General features: G+C 47.5%; 1 protein-coding gene across 1 annotated transcript; it reads left to right on the forward strand.

Moving 5' to 3' along the window:
• Positions 1-1,818: 1,818 nt before the first annotated feature.
• IFI35 (interferon induced protein 35) lies at positions 1,819-18,495 on the forward strand (the record flags this gene model as incomplete). The annotated part of the gene is made up of 7 exons (XM_080714075.1): positions 1,819-1,890; positions 15,676-15,774; positions 17,067-17,214; positions 17,284-17,390; positions 17,493-17,679; positions 17,780-17,886; positions 18,295-18,495. 7 exons carry the CDS (start codon positions 1,819-1,821, stop codon positions 18,493-18,495), a joined length of 921 nt encoding a protein of 306 aa, XP_080570201.1.
• Between the last annotated feature and the right edge of the window lie 665 nt (positions 18,496-19,160).

Consider the following 19,160-nt stretch of genomic DNA (forward strand, 5'->3'; position numbering starts at 1 on the left):
AAATAATAAAAAATAGGGCTGGGGGTATAGCTCAAAGGTAGAATGCCCTTGAGTTTAATCCCTAGTTCCATGAAAAAGGGCTGGGGATTTAGCTCAGACATTAGAATGCCTTTGGGTTCAATCCTCAGTATCACACAGAAAAGGGCTGGGAGTATGGCCTAGAGGTAGAATCCCTCTAATCCCCAGTACCAGAAAAAATGTCAGTTTTTGTTTTTGGCAATACTGGGGATTGGATCCACAGGCTTTCTACCTCTGTCAACAACACTCCTAGTCTCTTTTTTTTTTTTTTTTTTTTTGTGGTACTGGGAATTGAACCCAAAGACATACTATTTCTGACCTGCATCCCAAAACTGATTTTATTCGAAATGGGGTTTCCCTAGGTTGCTGAGTCTCATCAGACCTGTGATCCTCCTGTCTTGGCCTCCTAAGTACTAGGATGTGTGCCACCTTGCTGAACTATTACTCAGAAAGGCTGCTCCTTTTTTCCTTGTACTAGGGGTGGAACCCAGGTGCGGGTGCTCTACCACTAACCCACATCACCAACCAGAACCTGATGGAACCCAGGGGCATTCTACCTCCGAGCTACACCCACTACGTAGCTGAGGCTGGCTGCGAACCTGTGATCCTGTCTCAGCCTCCCAAGTACTGGGATTACAAGTGTGCACCACCACGTACTGCTTCCAGCCCTTTTTAGATTTTCTCTGCAATTATTTAGCATTCCTGGCTTCACTCATTACCTACCTAGAGAACCTGAGTCATGCTTTGTCCCCTTGGGACCTGGCATAGATGGAAATTACCTGTATGCTTTTTTTTTTTTTTTTTTTTTTTTTTTTTTTTTTTTGCGGCACTGGGGATGGAACCCAGGTGCATTCTACCTCTGAGCTGCACCCCTAGCCCTATTTTTATTCTTTGTTTTTTTGTTTGTGTGTGTGTGTTTTCTTTGTGTGTTTTTGCAGGTCTGGGGATGGAACTCGGGGGCATTTGACCTCCAAGCTACACCCCCTGCCCTATTTTTTATTCTTTATTTTGAAACCGGATCTCACTGAGTTGCAAAGGGCCTCACTAAGTAGCTGAGGCTATCTGCGAACCATGATCCTCCAGGGTCTCAGCCTCCCGAATGCTGGGATTACGAGCATGCGCCACCACGCCTGGCTTTTATTCTTTATTTTGAAACAGGGTCTCACTGAGTTGTGAAGGGCCTAAGGAGCTGAGGCTGTCGGCGAACCATGATCATCCGGTCTCAGCCTCCCAAATGCTGGGATTATAAGTGTGTGCCACCACGCTTGGCTTGCCTGTGTGCTTTTTTGAACCACAGATTGCCAGAATCCAGGCCCCAGACTGACTTTAAAATAAGTTTACATTCCTAATGGAGGTTGGTTTGGGAGTACTTGATACTAGGGATTGAACCCAGGGACAGTCTATGCTAAGCTCACACACCTTTGAGATGGGGTCTCCCTAAACGTCTGAGGCCTCAAATCTGGCATCCTGCCCAGGCTCCTGAGCAGCTGCAGATACCCTGAGCCCCGCTTCTAGCAAGTTTTCAAACAGGTGGCATGTGCTTCTAGTATAATGACCTCCCTGAAGACAGTCATAGGAATAGAAACTGGGGTGATGCTGGGTGTAGGGGTGCACACTGGTGATCCCAGTACTTGGGAGGCTGAGACAGGAGGAGGGCAGGCTCCCAGCCAGCCTCAGCAATTTAGGCCCTTGGTAACTTAGACCATCTCAAAATAAAGAATAAAGCAGCTGGGGCTGTAGCTCAGGTAGGATGCCCCTGAGTTCCATCCCCAGTGTCACACATGACACAAAGCTGGGACGATGAAAACCCTGATCTGGGACAACAGTGAGCCAGGGGACCTCCAAATAAGGCCTGGTGGCAGACTGGCAAAAGTGAGTCAGGAGCTTGGGCACAGTTGGGTCACCACTGCAGGCAGGAAAGGTAGGCCATGGGATCTGGTTCACTTCTCAGTAGTTACCTGTAAGCCTGTTTTACTGGTGAAATAGGTTATCCAGCTCAACTGGTTCTAAGTCACAAGATGGAACTAGAATTCGGATGAGCCTCTGAGGCACTGTGGTGGCCCAGGACTTGGGTGGCTGAGGAGATCATGGGTTTAAAGCCAGCCTCAGCAACCTTGCAAGGCCCTGTTTCAAAATAAAAAATAGTAGACTGAGCATGATGGTACATGCTTGTAATCCCAGTATTTGGGAGGCTGAGATCGAAGGATCACAGGTTTGAAACCAGCCTCAGCAATTTGTTTTTTTTTTTTCTTTTCCATGTGTGCAAGGCATGAACCAGGCATGGGCATAGACCAAAAGCCAAGCTGGGATAAACAAAAGGTTGTTTTGCCCCTGGCTGATATGAGATGAGCACCACCAACTCGATGCCACTCTACCAGTTAACAGATGGAGACCCTGTGTGAAAATGAAATAGGGGAGGCGGAGACAGAAGGATTGCGCAGGTTCGAAGCCAGCCGCGCTGGTTTAAAAGACGCTGTTTCCAAATTTATAAGTATAAAAATGGGTCTGGGAGTGTAACCTGGAGGTAGAAGGGTTTCCAGGAACCCCGGTACCACCAAAAAAAAGAAAGAGGGAGAAAAAGAAAGAGAGAGAAAAAAAGAGAAAGAAAGAAAGAAAATAAAAAATAGGGCCGGGCATGGTAGCGCAAGTTTGTAATCCCAGTCCAGTGCTCGAAGGGCTAAAACAGGAGGATGACAGGTTTGAAGACAGCTTCAGCTACTTAGGCCCTTTGCAACTCTGAGGCTCTGTTTCAAAATAAAGAATAAAAAATAGGGCTGGGGTTATAGCTCAGAGGTAGAATGCTCCTGGGTTCTATCCCCAGTACTGCAAGAAAAAAATATAAGTAAATAAAACAGCCTCTCAGCTGGGTGTGATTGCACACAATTGTAATCCCAGTACTTGGGAGGCTGAGACAGGAAGATGTCAGGCTAGCAGACAGCCTCAGGAACTTAAGCCATCTGCAACTTAGTGAGACCCTGTTTCCAAATAAAAGAATAGAATAGGTCTGGGATATAGTTTGGAGGTACAATTCCCCTGGGTTTCATCCCCAGTACCATCAAAAATAAATTGGGCATGGTGGCCCACACTTGTAATCCCAGCATTTGGGAGGTTGAGACAGGAGGATTGGGTTTGAGGCCAGCTTCAGCCACTTAGGGTCTTTGTGACTCAATGAGACCTTTTTTTTTTTTTTTTTTTTTTGGTGGTACTGGGATTCCTGGAAGCCCGTCTACCTCCGGGCTACACTGCCAGACCTATTTTATAGGTTTTATTTGGAAACAGGGTCTCTTAAACCAGCACAGCTGGCTTTGAACCTGCGTGATCCTCCTGTCTCCGCCTCCCAAGCGCGGGGATTACAAGTGTGTGCCACCATGCCCGGCGAGACCTTATTTGAAAATAATAAAAAGGGCTGGGGGTGTATCTCAAAAGTAGAATGCACCTGGGTTCCATCCCCAGTAGAGCAAAAGTAAATAAAACGGTCTCAAGCTGGATATGATAGCACATGCTTATAATCCTAGTATTTGGGAGGCCAAGACTGGAGGATGGTGATTAGTGGCCAGCCTCAGCTACTTAGGCCCTCCTCAATTTAGTGAAACCCTGTTTTTTGTTTTGTTCTTTTGCCGGTCTGGGGATGGAACCCAGGGGCATTAGACCTCTGAGCTACAGCCCCTGCCCTATTTTTTATTCTTTATTTTTTTGAAACCGGGTCTCGCTGAGTTGCAGAGGGCCTCGCTAAGTAGCTGAGTCTGTCTGCGAACCGGATCCTCAGGTCTCAGCCTCCCGAATGCTGGGATTACAAGTGTGCGCCACCACGCCCGTCTTGAAACCCCGTTTTAAAATAAAGAAAATATAGGGCAGAGGGTGTAGCTCGGAGGTCGAATATCCCTGGATTCCATCCCCAGACCTGTAAAAAATAAAAATAGCTGGGTGTGGTGGCTCCTGCTTGTAATCCCAGCATTCGGGAGGCTGAAACTGGAGGATCACAGTTCGCAGACAGCCTCAGCTACTTAGCAAGGCCTTGTTTCAAAATAAAGAATAAAAAATAGGGCAGGGGATGTAGCTCAGGGGTCGAATTCCCCTGGGTTCCACCCTGGACCTGCAAAAAATAATACAAATGCAGGGTCTCACGAAGTTGCTGAAGCTGACCTTGAACCTGCGTTCTTATTTCAGCCTATGCCACACCTAACCTCAAATACAAGTCTTGTTCATGAGGCTTTTATTTGTACATATGTTTTACATCCCTAGAACAAGAATCTCAGGATTTACCCTCCAGTGGGTTCTTTGTGGTCCATGATGCCAGCTGAGGTTGTCAACACAATGACACCGAATTGACAAGATGGGAGCAGATTATTCTGCCATTTTTTAGATCTTTTAGCTGCACATCAAATCTGGAGCTGATCACTCCATACTTTGTTTTGTTTTGTTTGGGGTTTTTTGGTGGTACTGGGGGTGGAACCCAGAGGCTTTCTACCTCTGGACTATACTCCCAGACCTAATTTTATATATATATATATGTGTGTGTGTGTGTGTATTTTTTTTTTTTTTAAATTTGGAAACAGGGTCTCAGTTGCAGAGAGCCTCACCAAGTAGCTGAGGCTGGCTTCAAACCCGTGCGATCCTCCTGTCTCAGCCTCCCATGTGCTGGGATTACAAGCGTGCGCCACCACGCCCGGCCACTCCATACTTGTTCAACCTGCCTGTAAGGTTTACAATTTTCCCAGGTCTGTGGTCATCGATTATTTCAAATTTGCCAATGTAACCATGTTTCATCATTACAATTAGAAACTGGGTGAAGAAGGCCCAGCATGGTGGTGCATGATTGTAATCCCAGTGTTTGGGAGGCTGAGACAGATGGATTGTGGTTCATGCACAGCCTCAGCTACTTACTGAGGCCCTTTGCAACTCAGTGAGACCGTTTCAAAACAAAGAATAAGCCGGGCGTGGTGGCGCACACTTGTAATCCCAGCATTCAGAAGGCTGAGACAGGAGGATCACGGGTTGAGGGCAGTCTCAACTACTTAGGCCCTCCGCAACTTAGTGAGACCCTGTTTCGAAATAAAAAATAGGGCCAAGGGTGTAGCTCAGAGGTCGAATGACCCTGGGTTCCATCTGCAGACCTGCAAATAATAATTGTTAGGATAAGCAGCCCAGTCATGCCAAAGATGGCGCCTCTCCGACTTCTCTTCCAGATTGTGCTGACTACCTACCTATAGCCAGCCAAAGGGGGCCACGGGATGCCCAACAACCAGTCCCTTAACACACTCACGGGGGTATGAGCCACCCAATCAGTAAATGCCCCGTACTTCGTGCGATCTTCTGCTGTGAGCGGAAGCCCCCTCCTTTTCAAAAAATCCCCAGCTGCCTGATATAAAAGGGAACTGGGCTGTCTTAATAAAGCTTTTGCTTGCTTGCTTATCTCCAACGGCTGGCCTTGGGTTTTTTCTGCGCCGGACTTCCACTTTCAATAATAATAATAAACCAGGTGCGATGGTACACACTTGTAATCCCAGCATTTGGGAGGCTGAGGCAGGAGGATCACGGTTCGCGGACAGCCTCAGCTACTCGGTGAGGCCGTCTGCAACTTAGACCCTGTTTCAAAATGAAGAATAAAATATAGGGCAGGGGGTGTAGCTCGGAGGTCAAATGCCTCTGGGTTCCATTCCCAGACAGGAAAAAAAAATAATTAAAAAATAAAGAATAAGAGCCGAGCATAGTAGCACACGTTTCTAATCCCAACACTTGGGAGGCTGAGACAGAAGGATTGCAGTTTGCGGCCAGCCTCAGCTACTTAGTGAGACCCTCCGCAACTTAGTGAGTCCCTGTTTCAAAATAAAGAATAAGAAATCGGGCTGGAAGTATAGCTTGGAGGTAGAATGTCCCTGGGTTCCATCACCAGTTCCACAGAAATTAAAATAGAAAAGAATAAAAAATAGGGCTGGGTGTGTAGCTCAGAGGTAGAATGCCCAAAAGAGGTTGCATCTCCAAAAGAAAGGAAGAATAAAAAATAGAGCTGGAGTGTATCTTGGAGGTAGAATGCCACTGGGCTCAGTACCACACACACACAAAAAAAAGTTGCAGGTCACTGGTGTGGTGGCACAAGCCTGTAATCCCACTACTTGAGAGGCTGAGATAGGAGGCTCACGGCTGGAGGACAGCCTCAGCAAGTAGTGGGATTCTCATCAATGCAGGGAGACACTGTTTTATTTTATTATATTTGTGTGGGTCTGAGGATGGAACCCAGGGGCATTCGACCTCTGAGCTACACCACCTGCCCTATTTTTTATTCTTTATTTTGAAACAATCTCACTGAGGACCTAAGTAGCTGAGGCTGTCTGCGAACGGCAATCCTCACTCAGGTCTCAGCCTCCAGAATGCTGGGATTACAAGCGTGCACCACCAGGCTCGGCTGGGAAACCCTGTTTTAAAATGAAAATAAGCCGGGCGTGGTGGCGCATGCTTGTAATCCCCGCGCTTGGGAGGCAGAGACAGGAGGATCGCGCAGGTTCGAAGCCAGCCGCTCTGGTGTAAGAGACCCTGTTTCAAAAATATAAAATAGGTCTGGGAGTGTAGCCCGGAAGTAGAAGGGCTTCCAGGAATCCCAGTACCACCAAAAAAAAAAAAAAGAAAAGAAAAGAAAGAAAATAAAGCAAGACCCTGTTTCCAAATAAATTATAAAATAGTGCTGGGGATGTAGCCCAGAAATAGAAAGCCCCTGGGTTCTACCTCCAAGTACCACAAAAAAATGAAAATAAAACAGGAATAGGGTGCAGCTCAGAGGGAGATTGCCCTATGTTCAATCCCCCATTCCCAAAAAAATGCTGGCTATTGTTTGATGTGACACATGCTTTTAATCCCAACAGTTTGGGAGACTGAGGCAAGAGGATCCAGGCCAGCCTGAGCAATTTAGCCATACTGTGTCAAAAAATAATCATAATCATAATCATAATCATAATAAAAGGGCTAACTCAGTGGCAGAACAACCCTGGATTCAATCCTTACTACCTTAAAATTTTTTTTCGGATATTATAGTTTTGTGAACTTCATCATCTATGGGCTTTATCCATCTGATTATATTTCTCAAGTAATAAAAACAATTCTTTTATCAATGTTTACACGTACTCAGCCTCATTCTGAGCTCTAGGGAAATGCTCCTTAACAAAGCAAATTCTAGCCTGGTGTGGCCACCTGGATACAATCCCAGTACTTGGGAGGCTGAGACAGGAAGATGGCAGGCTTGCAGCCATCCTCAGCAATTTAGGCCCTGTGCAACTTAGACCCTGTATCAAAGTAAATAGAATAAAATAGGGCTGGGCATGTAGCTCGGAGGTAGAATGCTTCGAGGTTCAGTCCCCAGAAACACCAAATATAAAAAAGTAATAAGAGCCGGGCGTGGTGGCGCACGCTTGTAATCCCCGCGCTTGGGAGGCAGAGACAGGAGGATCGCGCTGGTTTTGAGCCAGCCTCGCTGGCTGAAGAGACCCTGTTTCCAAATATAAAATAGGTCTGGGAGTGTAGCCCGCAGGTAGAAGGGCTTCCAGGAACCCCAGTACCACCAAAAAATAAAAAATAATAATAATAAGAGCTGGGTAGTGGTGCACGCTTGTAATTGGGAGTCTGAGACAGGAGGATCCAGGTTCATGGACATCCTCAGCTACTTACTGAGGCCCTTTGCAACTCAGTGAGACTCTGTTTCAAAATAAAGAATAAGCTGGGCTTGGTGGCACACACTTGTAATCCCCGCACTTGGGAGGCGGAGACAGGAGGATCACAGTGTTTAGATGCCAGCCTCACTGGCTTAAGAGACCCTGTTTCCAAATAAAGTATAAAATAGGTCTGGGAGTGTAGCCCAGAGGTAGAAAGCCTCTGGTTTCCACCTCCAGTAGCACAAAAAAAAAAAAAAAAAGAAAAGCCAAGGAAATATTGGTCCCAATCAACCATTCCCTGGCTATCTACAAGCCCCCCAGTAGAATTTGCTTTATTTATGATGATGATGATGATGATGTTGTGTATGTGTGTGGTGCTGGGGGATTGAACTCAGGGCATTCTACCTCCGAGCTACACCCCTAGCCCGATTTTTTATTCTTTGTGTGTGTGTGTGTGTGTGTGTGTGTGTGTGTGTGTGTGGTACTGGGGATAAAACCCCAGGGCATTCTACATCCGAACCACACCCTTAGCCCTATTTTTAATTCTTTTTTTTTTTTTTTTTTTTTTTTTTTTTGGTGGTACTGGGGTTCCTGGAAACCTTTCTTTGGAAACAGGGTCTCACTAAGTTGCTGAGAGCCTCACTAAGTAGCTGAGGCTGGCTTCGAACCTGCGGGATCCTCCTTTCTCAGCCTCCCAAGCGCTGGGATTACAAGTGTGCGCCACCACACTGTCCGGCTCCCTGGCTGCTGGGTCATCGCCTTTGAAGACAAGGAAGGCTCCACCTAGGGGTGGGGACGCCGCAGCTGCGAGCCTGTGCTGAGCTCGAGGCCTTGATTTCACAGAAATGAAAGTGGAAGCAAAAGGACTCAGTGCTGAAGCGTCGGGAGTGTGTCGGGCGCTCTGGGGCTGGGGGAGACCGAAGGCCCTCCAAGGAGCACAAGCGACAGCTCCATCAGTAGTGGACCCTGCGCCTCGTCCCCCGCTCTGAAGCCTCAGCTCTTGCCAAGTGGACCCCAACCCATGTCAGCGACCCCAGATGCTGTAAGTGACAAGATGAGTGTCGGGGGTGGGAAGAAGCGAAGGAGCGCCCACACACACACTGGGTATTTGAATCCAGGGGCATTCTACCTCCAAGCTAGACCCCCAGATCTTTAGTGTGTGTGTGTCTGTGTGTGTTGCTGGGGATTGAGCCAGGTGCATTATACCTCGGAGCTCACCTCTAGCCTTATTATTATTATTATTATTATTATTATTATTAATTATTATGTGTGTGGTGCTGAGATAGAATGCCCCCCATTCAATTCCCAGTGCTAAATAATAATAAAAGTACATTTAAAAAACAATAAAATAAGCCAGGCGTGGTGGCGCACGCTTGTAATCCCAGCATTCGGGAGGCTGAGACCAGAGGATCATAGTTCACAGACAGCCTCAGCTACTTAGTGAGGCCCTCTGCAACTCAGTGAGACCGTTTCCAAATAAAGAATAAAAATTAGGGCAGGGGGTATAGCTCGGAGGTCAAATGCCCCTGGGTTCCATCCCCAGACCCGCAAAAAAAATAGGTTTGGGACTGTAGCCCAGAGGTAGAAGGGCTTCCAGGAACCCCAGTACCAGTAATAATAATAATAATAATAATAATAAGAAGAAGAAGAAGAAGAAGAAGAAGAAGAAGAAGAAGAAGAAGAAGAAGAAGAAGAAGAAGCAGCCAGGCGTGGTGGCACATGCTTGAAATCCCAGCATTCGGGAGGCTGAGACCAGAGGATCATGGTTCGCGGCTAGCCTCAGCTACTTAGTGAGGCCCTTTGCAACTTAGTGAGACCCGGTTTCAAAATAAAGAATAAAAAATAGGGCAGGGAATGTACCTCAAAGATCAAATCCCCCTGGGTTCCATCCCCAAACCCACAAAAAATTTTAAAAAATTAAAAAAGAATAAAAATAGGACTACGGGTGTAGCTCAGAGGTAGAATATCCTTGTGTTCCATCCCCAGTACCACAAAAAAAAAAAAATTAAAATTAAAAATTGGACTAGGGGAGTAGTACAGAGGCAAAGTACCCTGGGGCTCCATTCCCAGTACAAAAAAAAAAAAAAGAGTATTGAGAAACTGATGGTTGTTGGCTATTGGACAGGATGTAAACATGGACTTCTACCTTTTGTTTCCTTTCCCCATTTTTTTTTTTTTTTGTACTGGGAATTGAACCCAGGGACATACTACCTCTGAGATACACCCCAGCCTTTTTAAATTATTATTTATTTATTTTTTGTGGTACCTGGGATGGAACCCATGGGTATTCTACCTCCAAGCTACACTCCTAGCCCTACATTTTATTCTGTGTGTGTGTGTGTTACTGGGGGTGGAACCCAGGGGCTTTTCTACCTCCAGGCTGTACTCCCAGACCTATTTTATACTTTATTGGAAACAGGGTCTCACTAAGTTGCTGAGAGCCTCACTAAGTAGCTGAGGCTGGCTTTGAACCTGCACAATCCTCCTGTCTCAGCCTCCCAAGCACTGGGATTACAAGCGTGCGCCACCACCCCCGGCTTATTTTTTTATATTGAGGATTGAACCCAGAGGCATTCTAACCCAGAACTATAGTCTCAGCCTATTTTATTCTTATTTCAAATCAGGGTCTGCATCTGGGCTTGGTGGTGCACGCTTGTAATCACCACGCTTGGGAGGTGGAGACAGGAGGATCGCACAGGTTCGAAGCCAGCCTTGCTGGCTTAAGAGACCCTGTTTCCAAATAAAAATATAAAATAGGTCTGGGAGTGTAGCCCGGAGGTAGAAGGATTTCCAGGAACCCCAGTACCACCAAAAAATTTAAAATATTAAAAAATAAATAAAAACACTAAAAACTAGACCTTGGGGGTGTAGCTCAGAAGTAGAATGCCCCTGTTCCATCCCCAGTACCATAAAAAAAAAAAAAAAAAAATCAGGGTCTGCCTATGTTGATGAGAATCTCACTACTTGTTGATTTGTGTCCTCAAACCTATGATCTTCTTGTCTGAGTCTCCCTAGTACTTGGATTACAAGCGTGTGCCACCACCACGCCCAGCTCTATGTTTTGTTATTGTTGTCGTTGTTTTGTGGTACTTGGGGTGGAACCCAGAGGCTTTCTACCTCCAGGCTATACTCCCAGACCCATTTTATATTTTATTTGGAAACAGGGTCTCACTGAGTTGCTGAGAGCCTCACTAGGTAGCTGAGGCTGGCTTCGAACCTGTGCGATCCTCCTGTCTCAGCCTCCCAAGCGTGGGGGGATTACAAGCGTGCGCCACCATGCCTGGCTCTGGCTCTGTGTTTTGTTTCAAAACAGGATCTCGCTAAGATGCTGAGGCTGGCCTCAAACCTGCTATCCTGCTCATATTTTTTTTTAATTGAAGCCGGGTATGGTAGCACATGCTTGTAATCAAAGTACTTGGGAGAATGAGACAAGAAAATCTTAGGTTTGAGGACAGGATCTACAAGTAGTGAGACTTTCATCAACCTTTGTAATCCTAGTACTTGGAAAGATGAGACAGGAGGATCAAAGATTCGAGGACAGCCTCAGCAACTTAGTGAGGCCCTCTCTAACTTGGTGAGACACTATTTCAAAATAAAAAATAGCTGGATGTGGTGGCGCACGCTTGTAATCCCAGCATTCGGGAGGCTGAGACAGGAGGATCGCGGTTCGCAGACAGCCTCAGCTACTTAGTGAGGCCCTCTGCAACTCAGTGAGACCTGGTTTCAAAATAAAGAATAAAAAATAGGGCAGGGGATATAGCTAGAGGTCAAATGCCCCTGGGTTCCATTCCCAGCCTGCAAAAATAAATAAATAAATAAATAATAAATAATAAAATAGTGCTTGGGAATGTAGTTCAGAGGTAGACCGCCCCTCGGTTCAATCCCCAATACCACATGCAAATAAATAAATTAAGACATATTTTTAAAACAGAATTAGAGATTTTTGTTTTTCCTAAAAACTGGGAAAATAAAGCTGGGTAGTGGCAAATGCCTGTAATTCAGTACTTGGGAGGCTGACACAGGAGGATAGCCAGTTGGAGGCCAGCCTTAGCAAGTAGTGGGTTACTCGTCAACTTGGTGAGACCCTCTGTGAAATAAAATAAGCTAGGCCAGGCATGGTGGTACACGCTTGCAATCCCAGCATTCAGGAGGCTGAACCCAGAGGATCGCGGTTTGCAAACAGCCTCAGCTATTTAGTGAGGCTCTCTGCAACTCAGTGAGACTCTGTTTCAAAATAAAGGAAAAAAAATAGGGCTGGGGGTGTAGCTCAGAGGTAGAATGCCCCTGGGTTCCATCCCCAGTATCACAAAAATAAATAAAAATAACCTGGGTGTGGAGGTACACACTTATAATCCCAGCATTTTGGAGGCTGAGACCTGTTTGTGATTGACAAACAGCCTCAGCTACTTAGTGAGGCCCTCTGCAACTCAGTGAGACCCTGTTTCAAAATAAAAAATAAAAAATAGGGCTGAATGGGGGGGTGTAGCTTGGAGGCAGAACATCCTGGGTTCAATCCCCAGTGCCACAATAAAAATAAATAAAAATAAATAAATAATAAATAAATAAATAAAACTGAATAATACAAAAAAAATTTTTTCAGTACTGAGGATGGAACCCCAGGAGCATCCTACCTCCGAGCTACACCCCAGCCTTATTTTTTTAGGTTGTCCTGGAACTGTGATCCTCCTGTCTCAGCCTCCTGAATGCTGGGATTACAAGCATGCGTCACCACACCCAACTTGAATAATACAATTTTTAAAAATAAAATAAAAACAAACTAGGTTTGGAAGTATAACTCAGAGGTAGAATGCTCCTGGTTCAATCTTAGTACTCCCCACACACACAGAAAATATAGGAAACTTGAACCTTATTCCCAGCGGGGAAACCAACTTGGCTAGAGCTTAGATAGCAGGCACATGTCCTGTGGGTTTTGTCACCATCCTGTCATCCTACACGACTCTCTGGACTCACTGATGTTATCTAACTGGCCTATAAAGGCACTGAATTTGCAACTTCTGATTTTCAGAAATATATCCAGGTGTGGTGGTGCATACTTGTAATCCAGTACTTGGGAGGCTGAGGCTGGAGGGTGGCAGGTTCACAGTTAGCCTCAGCTACGTAGTGAGGCCCTCTGCAACTCAGTGAGATCCTGCTTCAAAATAAAGAATAAAAGCTGGAAGCCAGGCATGGTGGTACACACTTGTAATCCCAGCGTTCCGGAGGCTGCGACAGGAGGATCGCCGTTCACAGACAGCCTCAGCTACTTAGTGAGGCCCTCCGCAATTCAGTGAGACCCTGTTCCAAAATAAAAAATAAAAAATAAGGCTGGGGGTGTAGCTTGGAGATAGAATGTCCCTGGGTTCCACACAGTACTGCAAAAATAAAATAAAATAAAAGCTGAGCATGGTAGCACATGATTGCAGGTTCAAAGTCAGCTTTGGCAACTTAGTGAGGCTCTCAGCAACCTAGTGAAACCTTGTTTCCAAGTAAGAAATAAAATCCAGCTGGGAGTGTAACTTGGAGGTAGAATGACTCTGGGTTCAATCCCCAATACATATATGCATACATACAATAGGGCTGGGAGGGTAGCCCAGAGGAAGAATGCCCCTGAGTGCCCAGGGTATCATACATCTCGGCTTCTGCGGTATCCCTGGGTACTCAGTTCAGGCCTCAGTCCCACCAAAAAGAAAGAAGAAAGAAAGAAAGAAAGAAAGAAAGAAAGAAAGAAAGAAAGAAAGAAAGGGAAGAAAGAAAGAAACCTTTTTCACTATTCACAAGCCAGCATCATTTAATAAAACTCTATTTTTCTCTGCTTAACAGAGAACATACACTGAATTTTTTCATTGTCTTCTATAACATGACTCCTACCTGTCATTCATCCATTCAGCACACATTTACTGACATCTGTATTGTGCTGGGGACTTTTCTGGACACTGGAATACACAGGTGATCAAGACAAAGTCCTGTGTTCTAAAGCAAGCTCACACTTCTCTGAGCTGACTTATTTATCAAGCTTCCTAGCCACAGCATGCCAGCCAGTGTCTACTCCATCCCACAAACAAAGGTGCATTTGTTCGGATCCCTGGTGTCCTGTCCCCGCCCATGCTGGCGGCTCCCTCTCTGGACCTGCTCCAAATCACACCAGCCTGAAAGGCTGCTTAACTCATGGAAAGAGTGACAGTTAAGGGATAAGCTTGGAGAGGTGTGAATTACGTCCCTACTCTGGCCTTGATGTCTTCTGTGAGGCCCTGATTGGCAGGGTGGGGTCCGGAGTTAGACTGCCAAAGGAGTTTAGGCTAGTGTTGAACCTGAGTTTTAGTTTTCTCTGCTTAAAAAACAACATAAACCAGCCGGGCGTGGTGGCACAGGCTTGTAATCCCAGCAATCTGGAGACAGAGACCAGAGGATCATGGATTGAAGACAGCCTCGGCTACTCAGGCCCTTCACAACTCAGTGAGACCCTGTTTCAAAAAATAAAAAGAAGCCGGGCGTGGTGGCGCACGCTTGTAATCCCCGCGCTTGGGAGGCAGAGACAGGAGGATCGCGCAGGTTCGAAGCCAGCCGCGCGCGCTGGCTTAGGAGACCCTGTTTCTAAATAAAAATATAAAAATAGGTCTGGGAGTGTAGCCCAGAGGTAGAAGGGCTTCCAGGAACCCCAGTACCACCAAAAAAAAAAAAATTAAAAAAAATAAAAATAAAAATAAAAAGAAGCCGGGCATTGGTGGCGCACGCTTGTAATCCCAGCATTCGGGAGGCTGAGACTGGAGGGTCGCGGTTTGCGGCCAGCCTCAGCTATTTAGTGAGGCCCTCCTCAACTCAGTGAGACCCTGTTTCAAAATAAAGAATAAAAAATAGGGCAGGGGGTGTAGCTCGGAGGTCAAATTCCCCTGGGTTCCATCCCCAGACCCACAATAAAATAAAATAAAATAAAATAGACTAAAAAAATAGAACTGGGGGTGTAGCTTAAAGGTAGAATGCCCCAGGTTCCATCCCCAGTATTGTAAAAAAAACAGAAGAACATAAACTGAGTTTCTGCAATGTCTTGTGTATCCTGCTATCCACTCATTCAGCACTTGTTTACTGAACATCTGTAAGTACCAGGGACTTTCTGGACACTGCGGACATATAGTATTATATGTATCATATCATATCAAGCCACAATGATGCTGGCTTGTGAAAAGTGAAAAGGTGTTTTTTTTTATAGTACTGAGGATTGAACCAAGTACCCAGGGATACTGGGTACTAGAGAAGCAGAGGTGATGACACCCTGGGTACCTAGGGGCATTCTACCTCTGAGCTACACTCCCAGCCCTATTTCATGCATGTGTGTATGTATGTATATATGTATGTATTTGGTGCTGAGGTTTTAACCCAGAGGCATGAGTTTTAATTTTCTCAGCTAATAAGTTTATATTTCTCAGCTAATAGTTTTCTCAGCTAATAATAAGGACAAGAAGGTATCTATCTCATAGGGTTGTCATGAAAATTAACTAGCTCAGTACCTGACATATTTAGTAAGTCTTGGCAAATGGGTGAGGATGTAGTTCAGTAGTAGACTGTGTGCTTAGCATGCAAAAGGCCCCAGATTCAATCCCTAGAAACTTTCCACCCCAAAAAAAGATAGCTACAACATTTTGTAACTCTAAGCCTGCACTCCTAGAAGCCTCCCTACAGGCAGTCCTGCTGTCCTTCACAGTAACAGTGCGTCTTGTGTACTGTTTGGTACAGGCCCAAAGGCTGAACCCTGATCTTCATTGCCCTGTGTCAGGGTCCAGCACCTTCGAGCAAGAGCTCCATTAGTGTCTGGTAAACTCCACACCTGCAGTAGTAAACCATGCCATTCCCAGAGCAGCTGGAACGAGGCCAGCCGTACCCAGAGACCAGCCTGGGACAGGGTGAAGGGGCTGCGTTCTGTGGCTGGTCATCACCTCTGCTTCCGCAGAGTCCAGAAGGGGCCCCTTACCTGGGCTGGCTTGCTCTCAGGTGACTGCCTGCTCGTTCTCTTCCGCTCCAATAGGTCCTCTGCGCCCTTCAGGAGGAGCATGCCAGACTCAAGATAAGGCTGCACGAGTTGCAGCAACTGAAAAGGGAGCTCGGGTACTCGGCCAAGGGCAAGGTAAGGTCAGAGACCAGGTGATCTGGCAGAAAACGGCCTGAGAGCTGGGAGCCAGGCCTGGTGGTGCTGGCCTGTAATCCCAGTACTTGAGAGGCTGAAACAGGAGGATAGCAGGTTCCAGGCCAGCCTCAGCAATTTAGTGAGACCCTTAGCAACTTCACAAGACTATGTTTCAAAATAAAAATTAATTGCAAGCCGGGCGTGATGGCTTACGCTTGTAATCCCAGCATTTGGGAGACTGAGACTGGAGGATTGTGGTTCATGGACAGCCTCAGCTACTTAGTGAGGCCCTCCGCAACTCAGTGAGACCCAGTTTCAAAATAAAGAATAAAAAATAGGGCAAGGGGTGTATCTTGGAGGTAGAATGCCCCTGGGTTCCATCCCCAGACCCGCAAAAAAAAAAAAATAATAATAATAATAAAATAAAATAGGACTGGGAGTATAGCTTGGAAGTAAAATGCCCCTGGATTCAATCCTTACTACCACAAAAATAAATAAATAAATAAATAAAAATAAGCCAGCAGCCGGGTGTGGTGGCGTACGCTTGTAAACCCAGCATTGGGGAGGCTGAGACTAGAGGATTACGTAGGTTTGAAGCCAGCCTGTTACTTAGTGAGGCCCTTTGCAACTCAGTGAGACCTTATTTCAAAATAAAGAATAAAAAATAGGGTTGGGGGTGTCTCAGAGCTAGAACGCCCATGGGTTCCATCCCCAGTACCATTTAAAAAAAAAAAAATTAAGCCAGGCGTGGTGGCGCACGCTTGTAATCCCCGCGCTTGGGAGGCTGAGACAGGAGGATCACACGGGTTTGAAGCCAGGCTCAGCTACTTAGTGAGGCTCTCAGCAACTTAATGAGACCCTGTTTCCTATATATATATATATATATATATATATATATATATATATATATATATATATAGTGTCTGGGAGTATAGCCTGGAGGTAGAAAGCCTCTGGGTTCCACCCCTAGTACCACCAAAAAAAAAAAAAAATTAGAGTTCTTAGTTTTTCACTGGGCCCTTCCTGGCTGTTTGACCTCAAGTATGTTATTTGAACTCTCCGATCCTCAGTTTTCTCTTCTATAATACAGAGATACCTATGTCCCAGGTTTGTCTGAGGCCAATCTGAGGTCTTGTACGTAGCACGGGCTGCTCTGCACCCATCCATCCGCAGTATGTCCATTCAGCACTGAGCATCGAGTGGACTGAATTGGGGGCGCCGTCCCCCTAGGAGGGAGTAGGGGTCTTTCTTACCCTTGACGGCCGCATCAGCCTCCCTCACCCCACCTCCAGGTTCCTTTCCCAGTGCCTGAAATCCCCCTGGTGTTCCAAGGACACACTAAGCAAGATGGGGAAGCAACGAGGTTTTCTGTTTCCAACGTGCGGGTCTGCTGCCCTCTGCCTGGAGGCTCTGCTCTGGTGACTTTCGATGACCCCAAAGGTGTGCTTGGGGGTCTCTGGAGGGAGGTTGGGAGGTTCCCAAGTACTGAACTCATTCCCCACTACGCAGTGGCTGAGCGGGTACTCCAACAAGAGGAGCACAGTATCGACATGGATGTGTGCCGGCTGCGGGTGCAGGTCCAGCCCTTGGAGCTACCTGTAGTGACCAGTATCCAGGTGACAGAACAGCAAGATCCTGGGACCCCAAAGGGCGCGCGCGGTGCACCTGGGCCCAGGGGAGCAGACCGTATCAGCACCCTCCCTCCCGTCTCCCCTTAGGTGTCCAGCCAGACAAATGACCAGAAGGTGCTGGTCAGTGGGTTTCCTCCTGGACTCGGACTGGGCGAGGAAGAGCTGCTGGACAAGCTGGAGATCTTCTTCGGCAAGACCAAGAATGGGGGAGGGGACGTGGAGGCTCGGGAACTGCTGAAAGGGAGTGCCGTGCTGTGTTTCGCCAAGGAAGAAGGTACCGGCCTCCTGCAGGGGAGGTTAGGGTTCAGGGTGCAAGAGGCAGGGCGGAGAGGGCTTGATGCCAAAGGTCCATCCACCCTGCCTGTTCCCCACAGTGGCCCAGCACCTGTGCCGGATTGGCCAGTTCAGAGTGCCGCTGGGCGGGCAGCAGGCGTCTCTGAGAGTCTCTCCCTACAAGAGTGGGGAGATTCAAAAAGCTGAGGTAAGTGAGGAGGGTGGAGAATGGAGGCCCGGCCAGGTCCAGCTGCATTTGCTAGAAGCCTGCCCAGGGAAGGACCGGAGCCTCTAAACGCACCCATCTACCCCCCGTCCGGACCCCTCTGTCCCCCAGCTCCTCGCTCCCATGAGTCTTTGCCACCCGCCTGCTTGTCTTCTATTTTTTTTTTTTTTTTTTGCGGGTCTGGGGATGGAACCCAGGGGCATTTGACCTCCGAGCTGCACCCCCTGCCCTATTTTTTATTCTTTATTTTGAAACCGGGTCTCACTGAGTTGCAGAGGGCCTCACTAAGTAGCTGAGGCTGTCCGCGAACCGCGATCCTCCAGGTCTCAGCCTCCCGAATGCTGGGATTACAAGCGTGCGCCACCACGCCCGGCTCTGCTTGTCTTCTAGATCAGATACCAGCCAGTGCCCCAGTCGGTGCTGGTGCTCAACCTCCCCGAAGCGCTGGATGGCCTGGAGCTGCACGACATCCTGGAGGTCCACTTCCAGAAGCCCACCCGTGGGGGCGGGGAGGTGGAGGCCCTGACTCTCGTGCCCCCCGGGCAGCGGGGCCTGGCGGTCTTCACTGCCACCGTAGCCGAGTCACACTAGGTTCTGCAGTTAGCTGTGGTGACGGTGACCGGGACCTGTCATGTTCAACAGCACAGCAGGCAGGGATTACAGATTTCGAAACACGGCTGGGGAACAGTAAAAGGGCCGGCACGGCACGATGTTCTTCCTCATTTCATTTGTGAAAAGGCAAGCCGGCTGGGCCTGGAAGGGAGGTTGTGGGGTGGGAAGAACCCTGACCTCCCCCACCAGCAGCGGCTTTCCAGGGGGTTCCCCTTCTCCTCTACCCTCAGAGGCAGCAGCCAGGACCCAGGGTTTGGCTTTTTATTGACACACATACACACACACACACACACACACACACACAAAGGCAGCTGCGGTAATGGGGTGGGGTACACAGAAGCAGAAATCGCACTCCCCACATTTAGGCCTCATTTAGACAACTAAGAGGCCGAGCCCCCCCCCCCGCCCCCTGCTGTGGCCGGGGCTGTGACGTCCTAATCCCAGCTGCGCCAGCAGAGGGAGTTGCCTCCTCTCCAGAAAGTCCCCACTTTGGTTCCAGTGGCCCACCCTTTATTTCCCTGCTCCATCTCCCCACCATGTAAACAAAGTCTGGGGCTGAGCTGAGAAGGCATTGGGGCCTCCCTTGGCTGCAGAGGGAATGTGCTTGGGTTTTCACTTTGGTCCCAGAACGATACACAGCCTCG

The sequence above is a fragment of the Muscardinus avellanarius genome (genome assembly GCF_963383645.1).
Source record: "Muscardinus avellanarius genome assembly, chromosome: 16".
Taxonomy (NCBI): Eukaryota; Metazoa; Chordata; class Mammalia; order Rodentia; family Gliridae; genus Muscardinus; species Muscardinus avellanarius.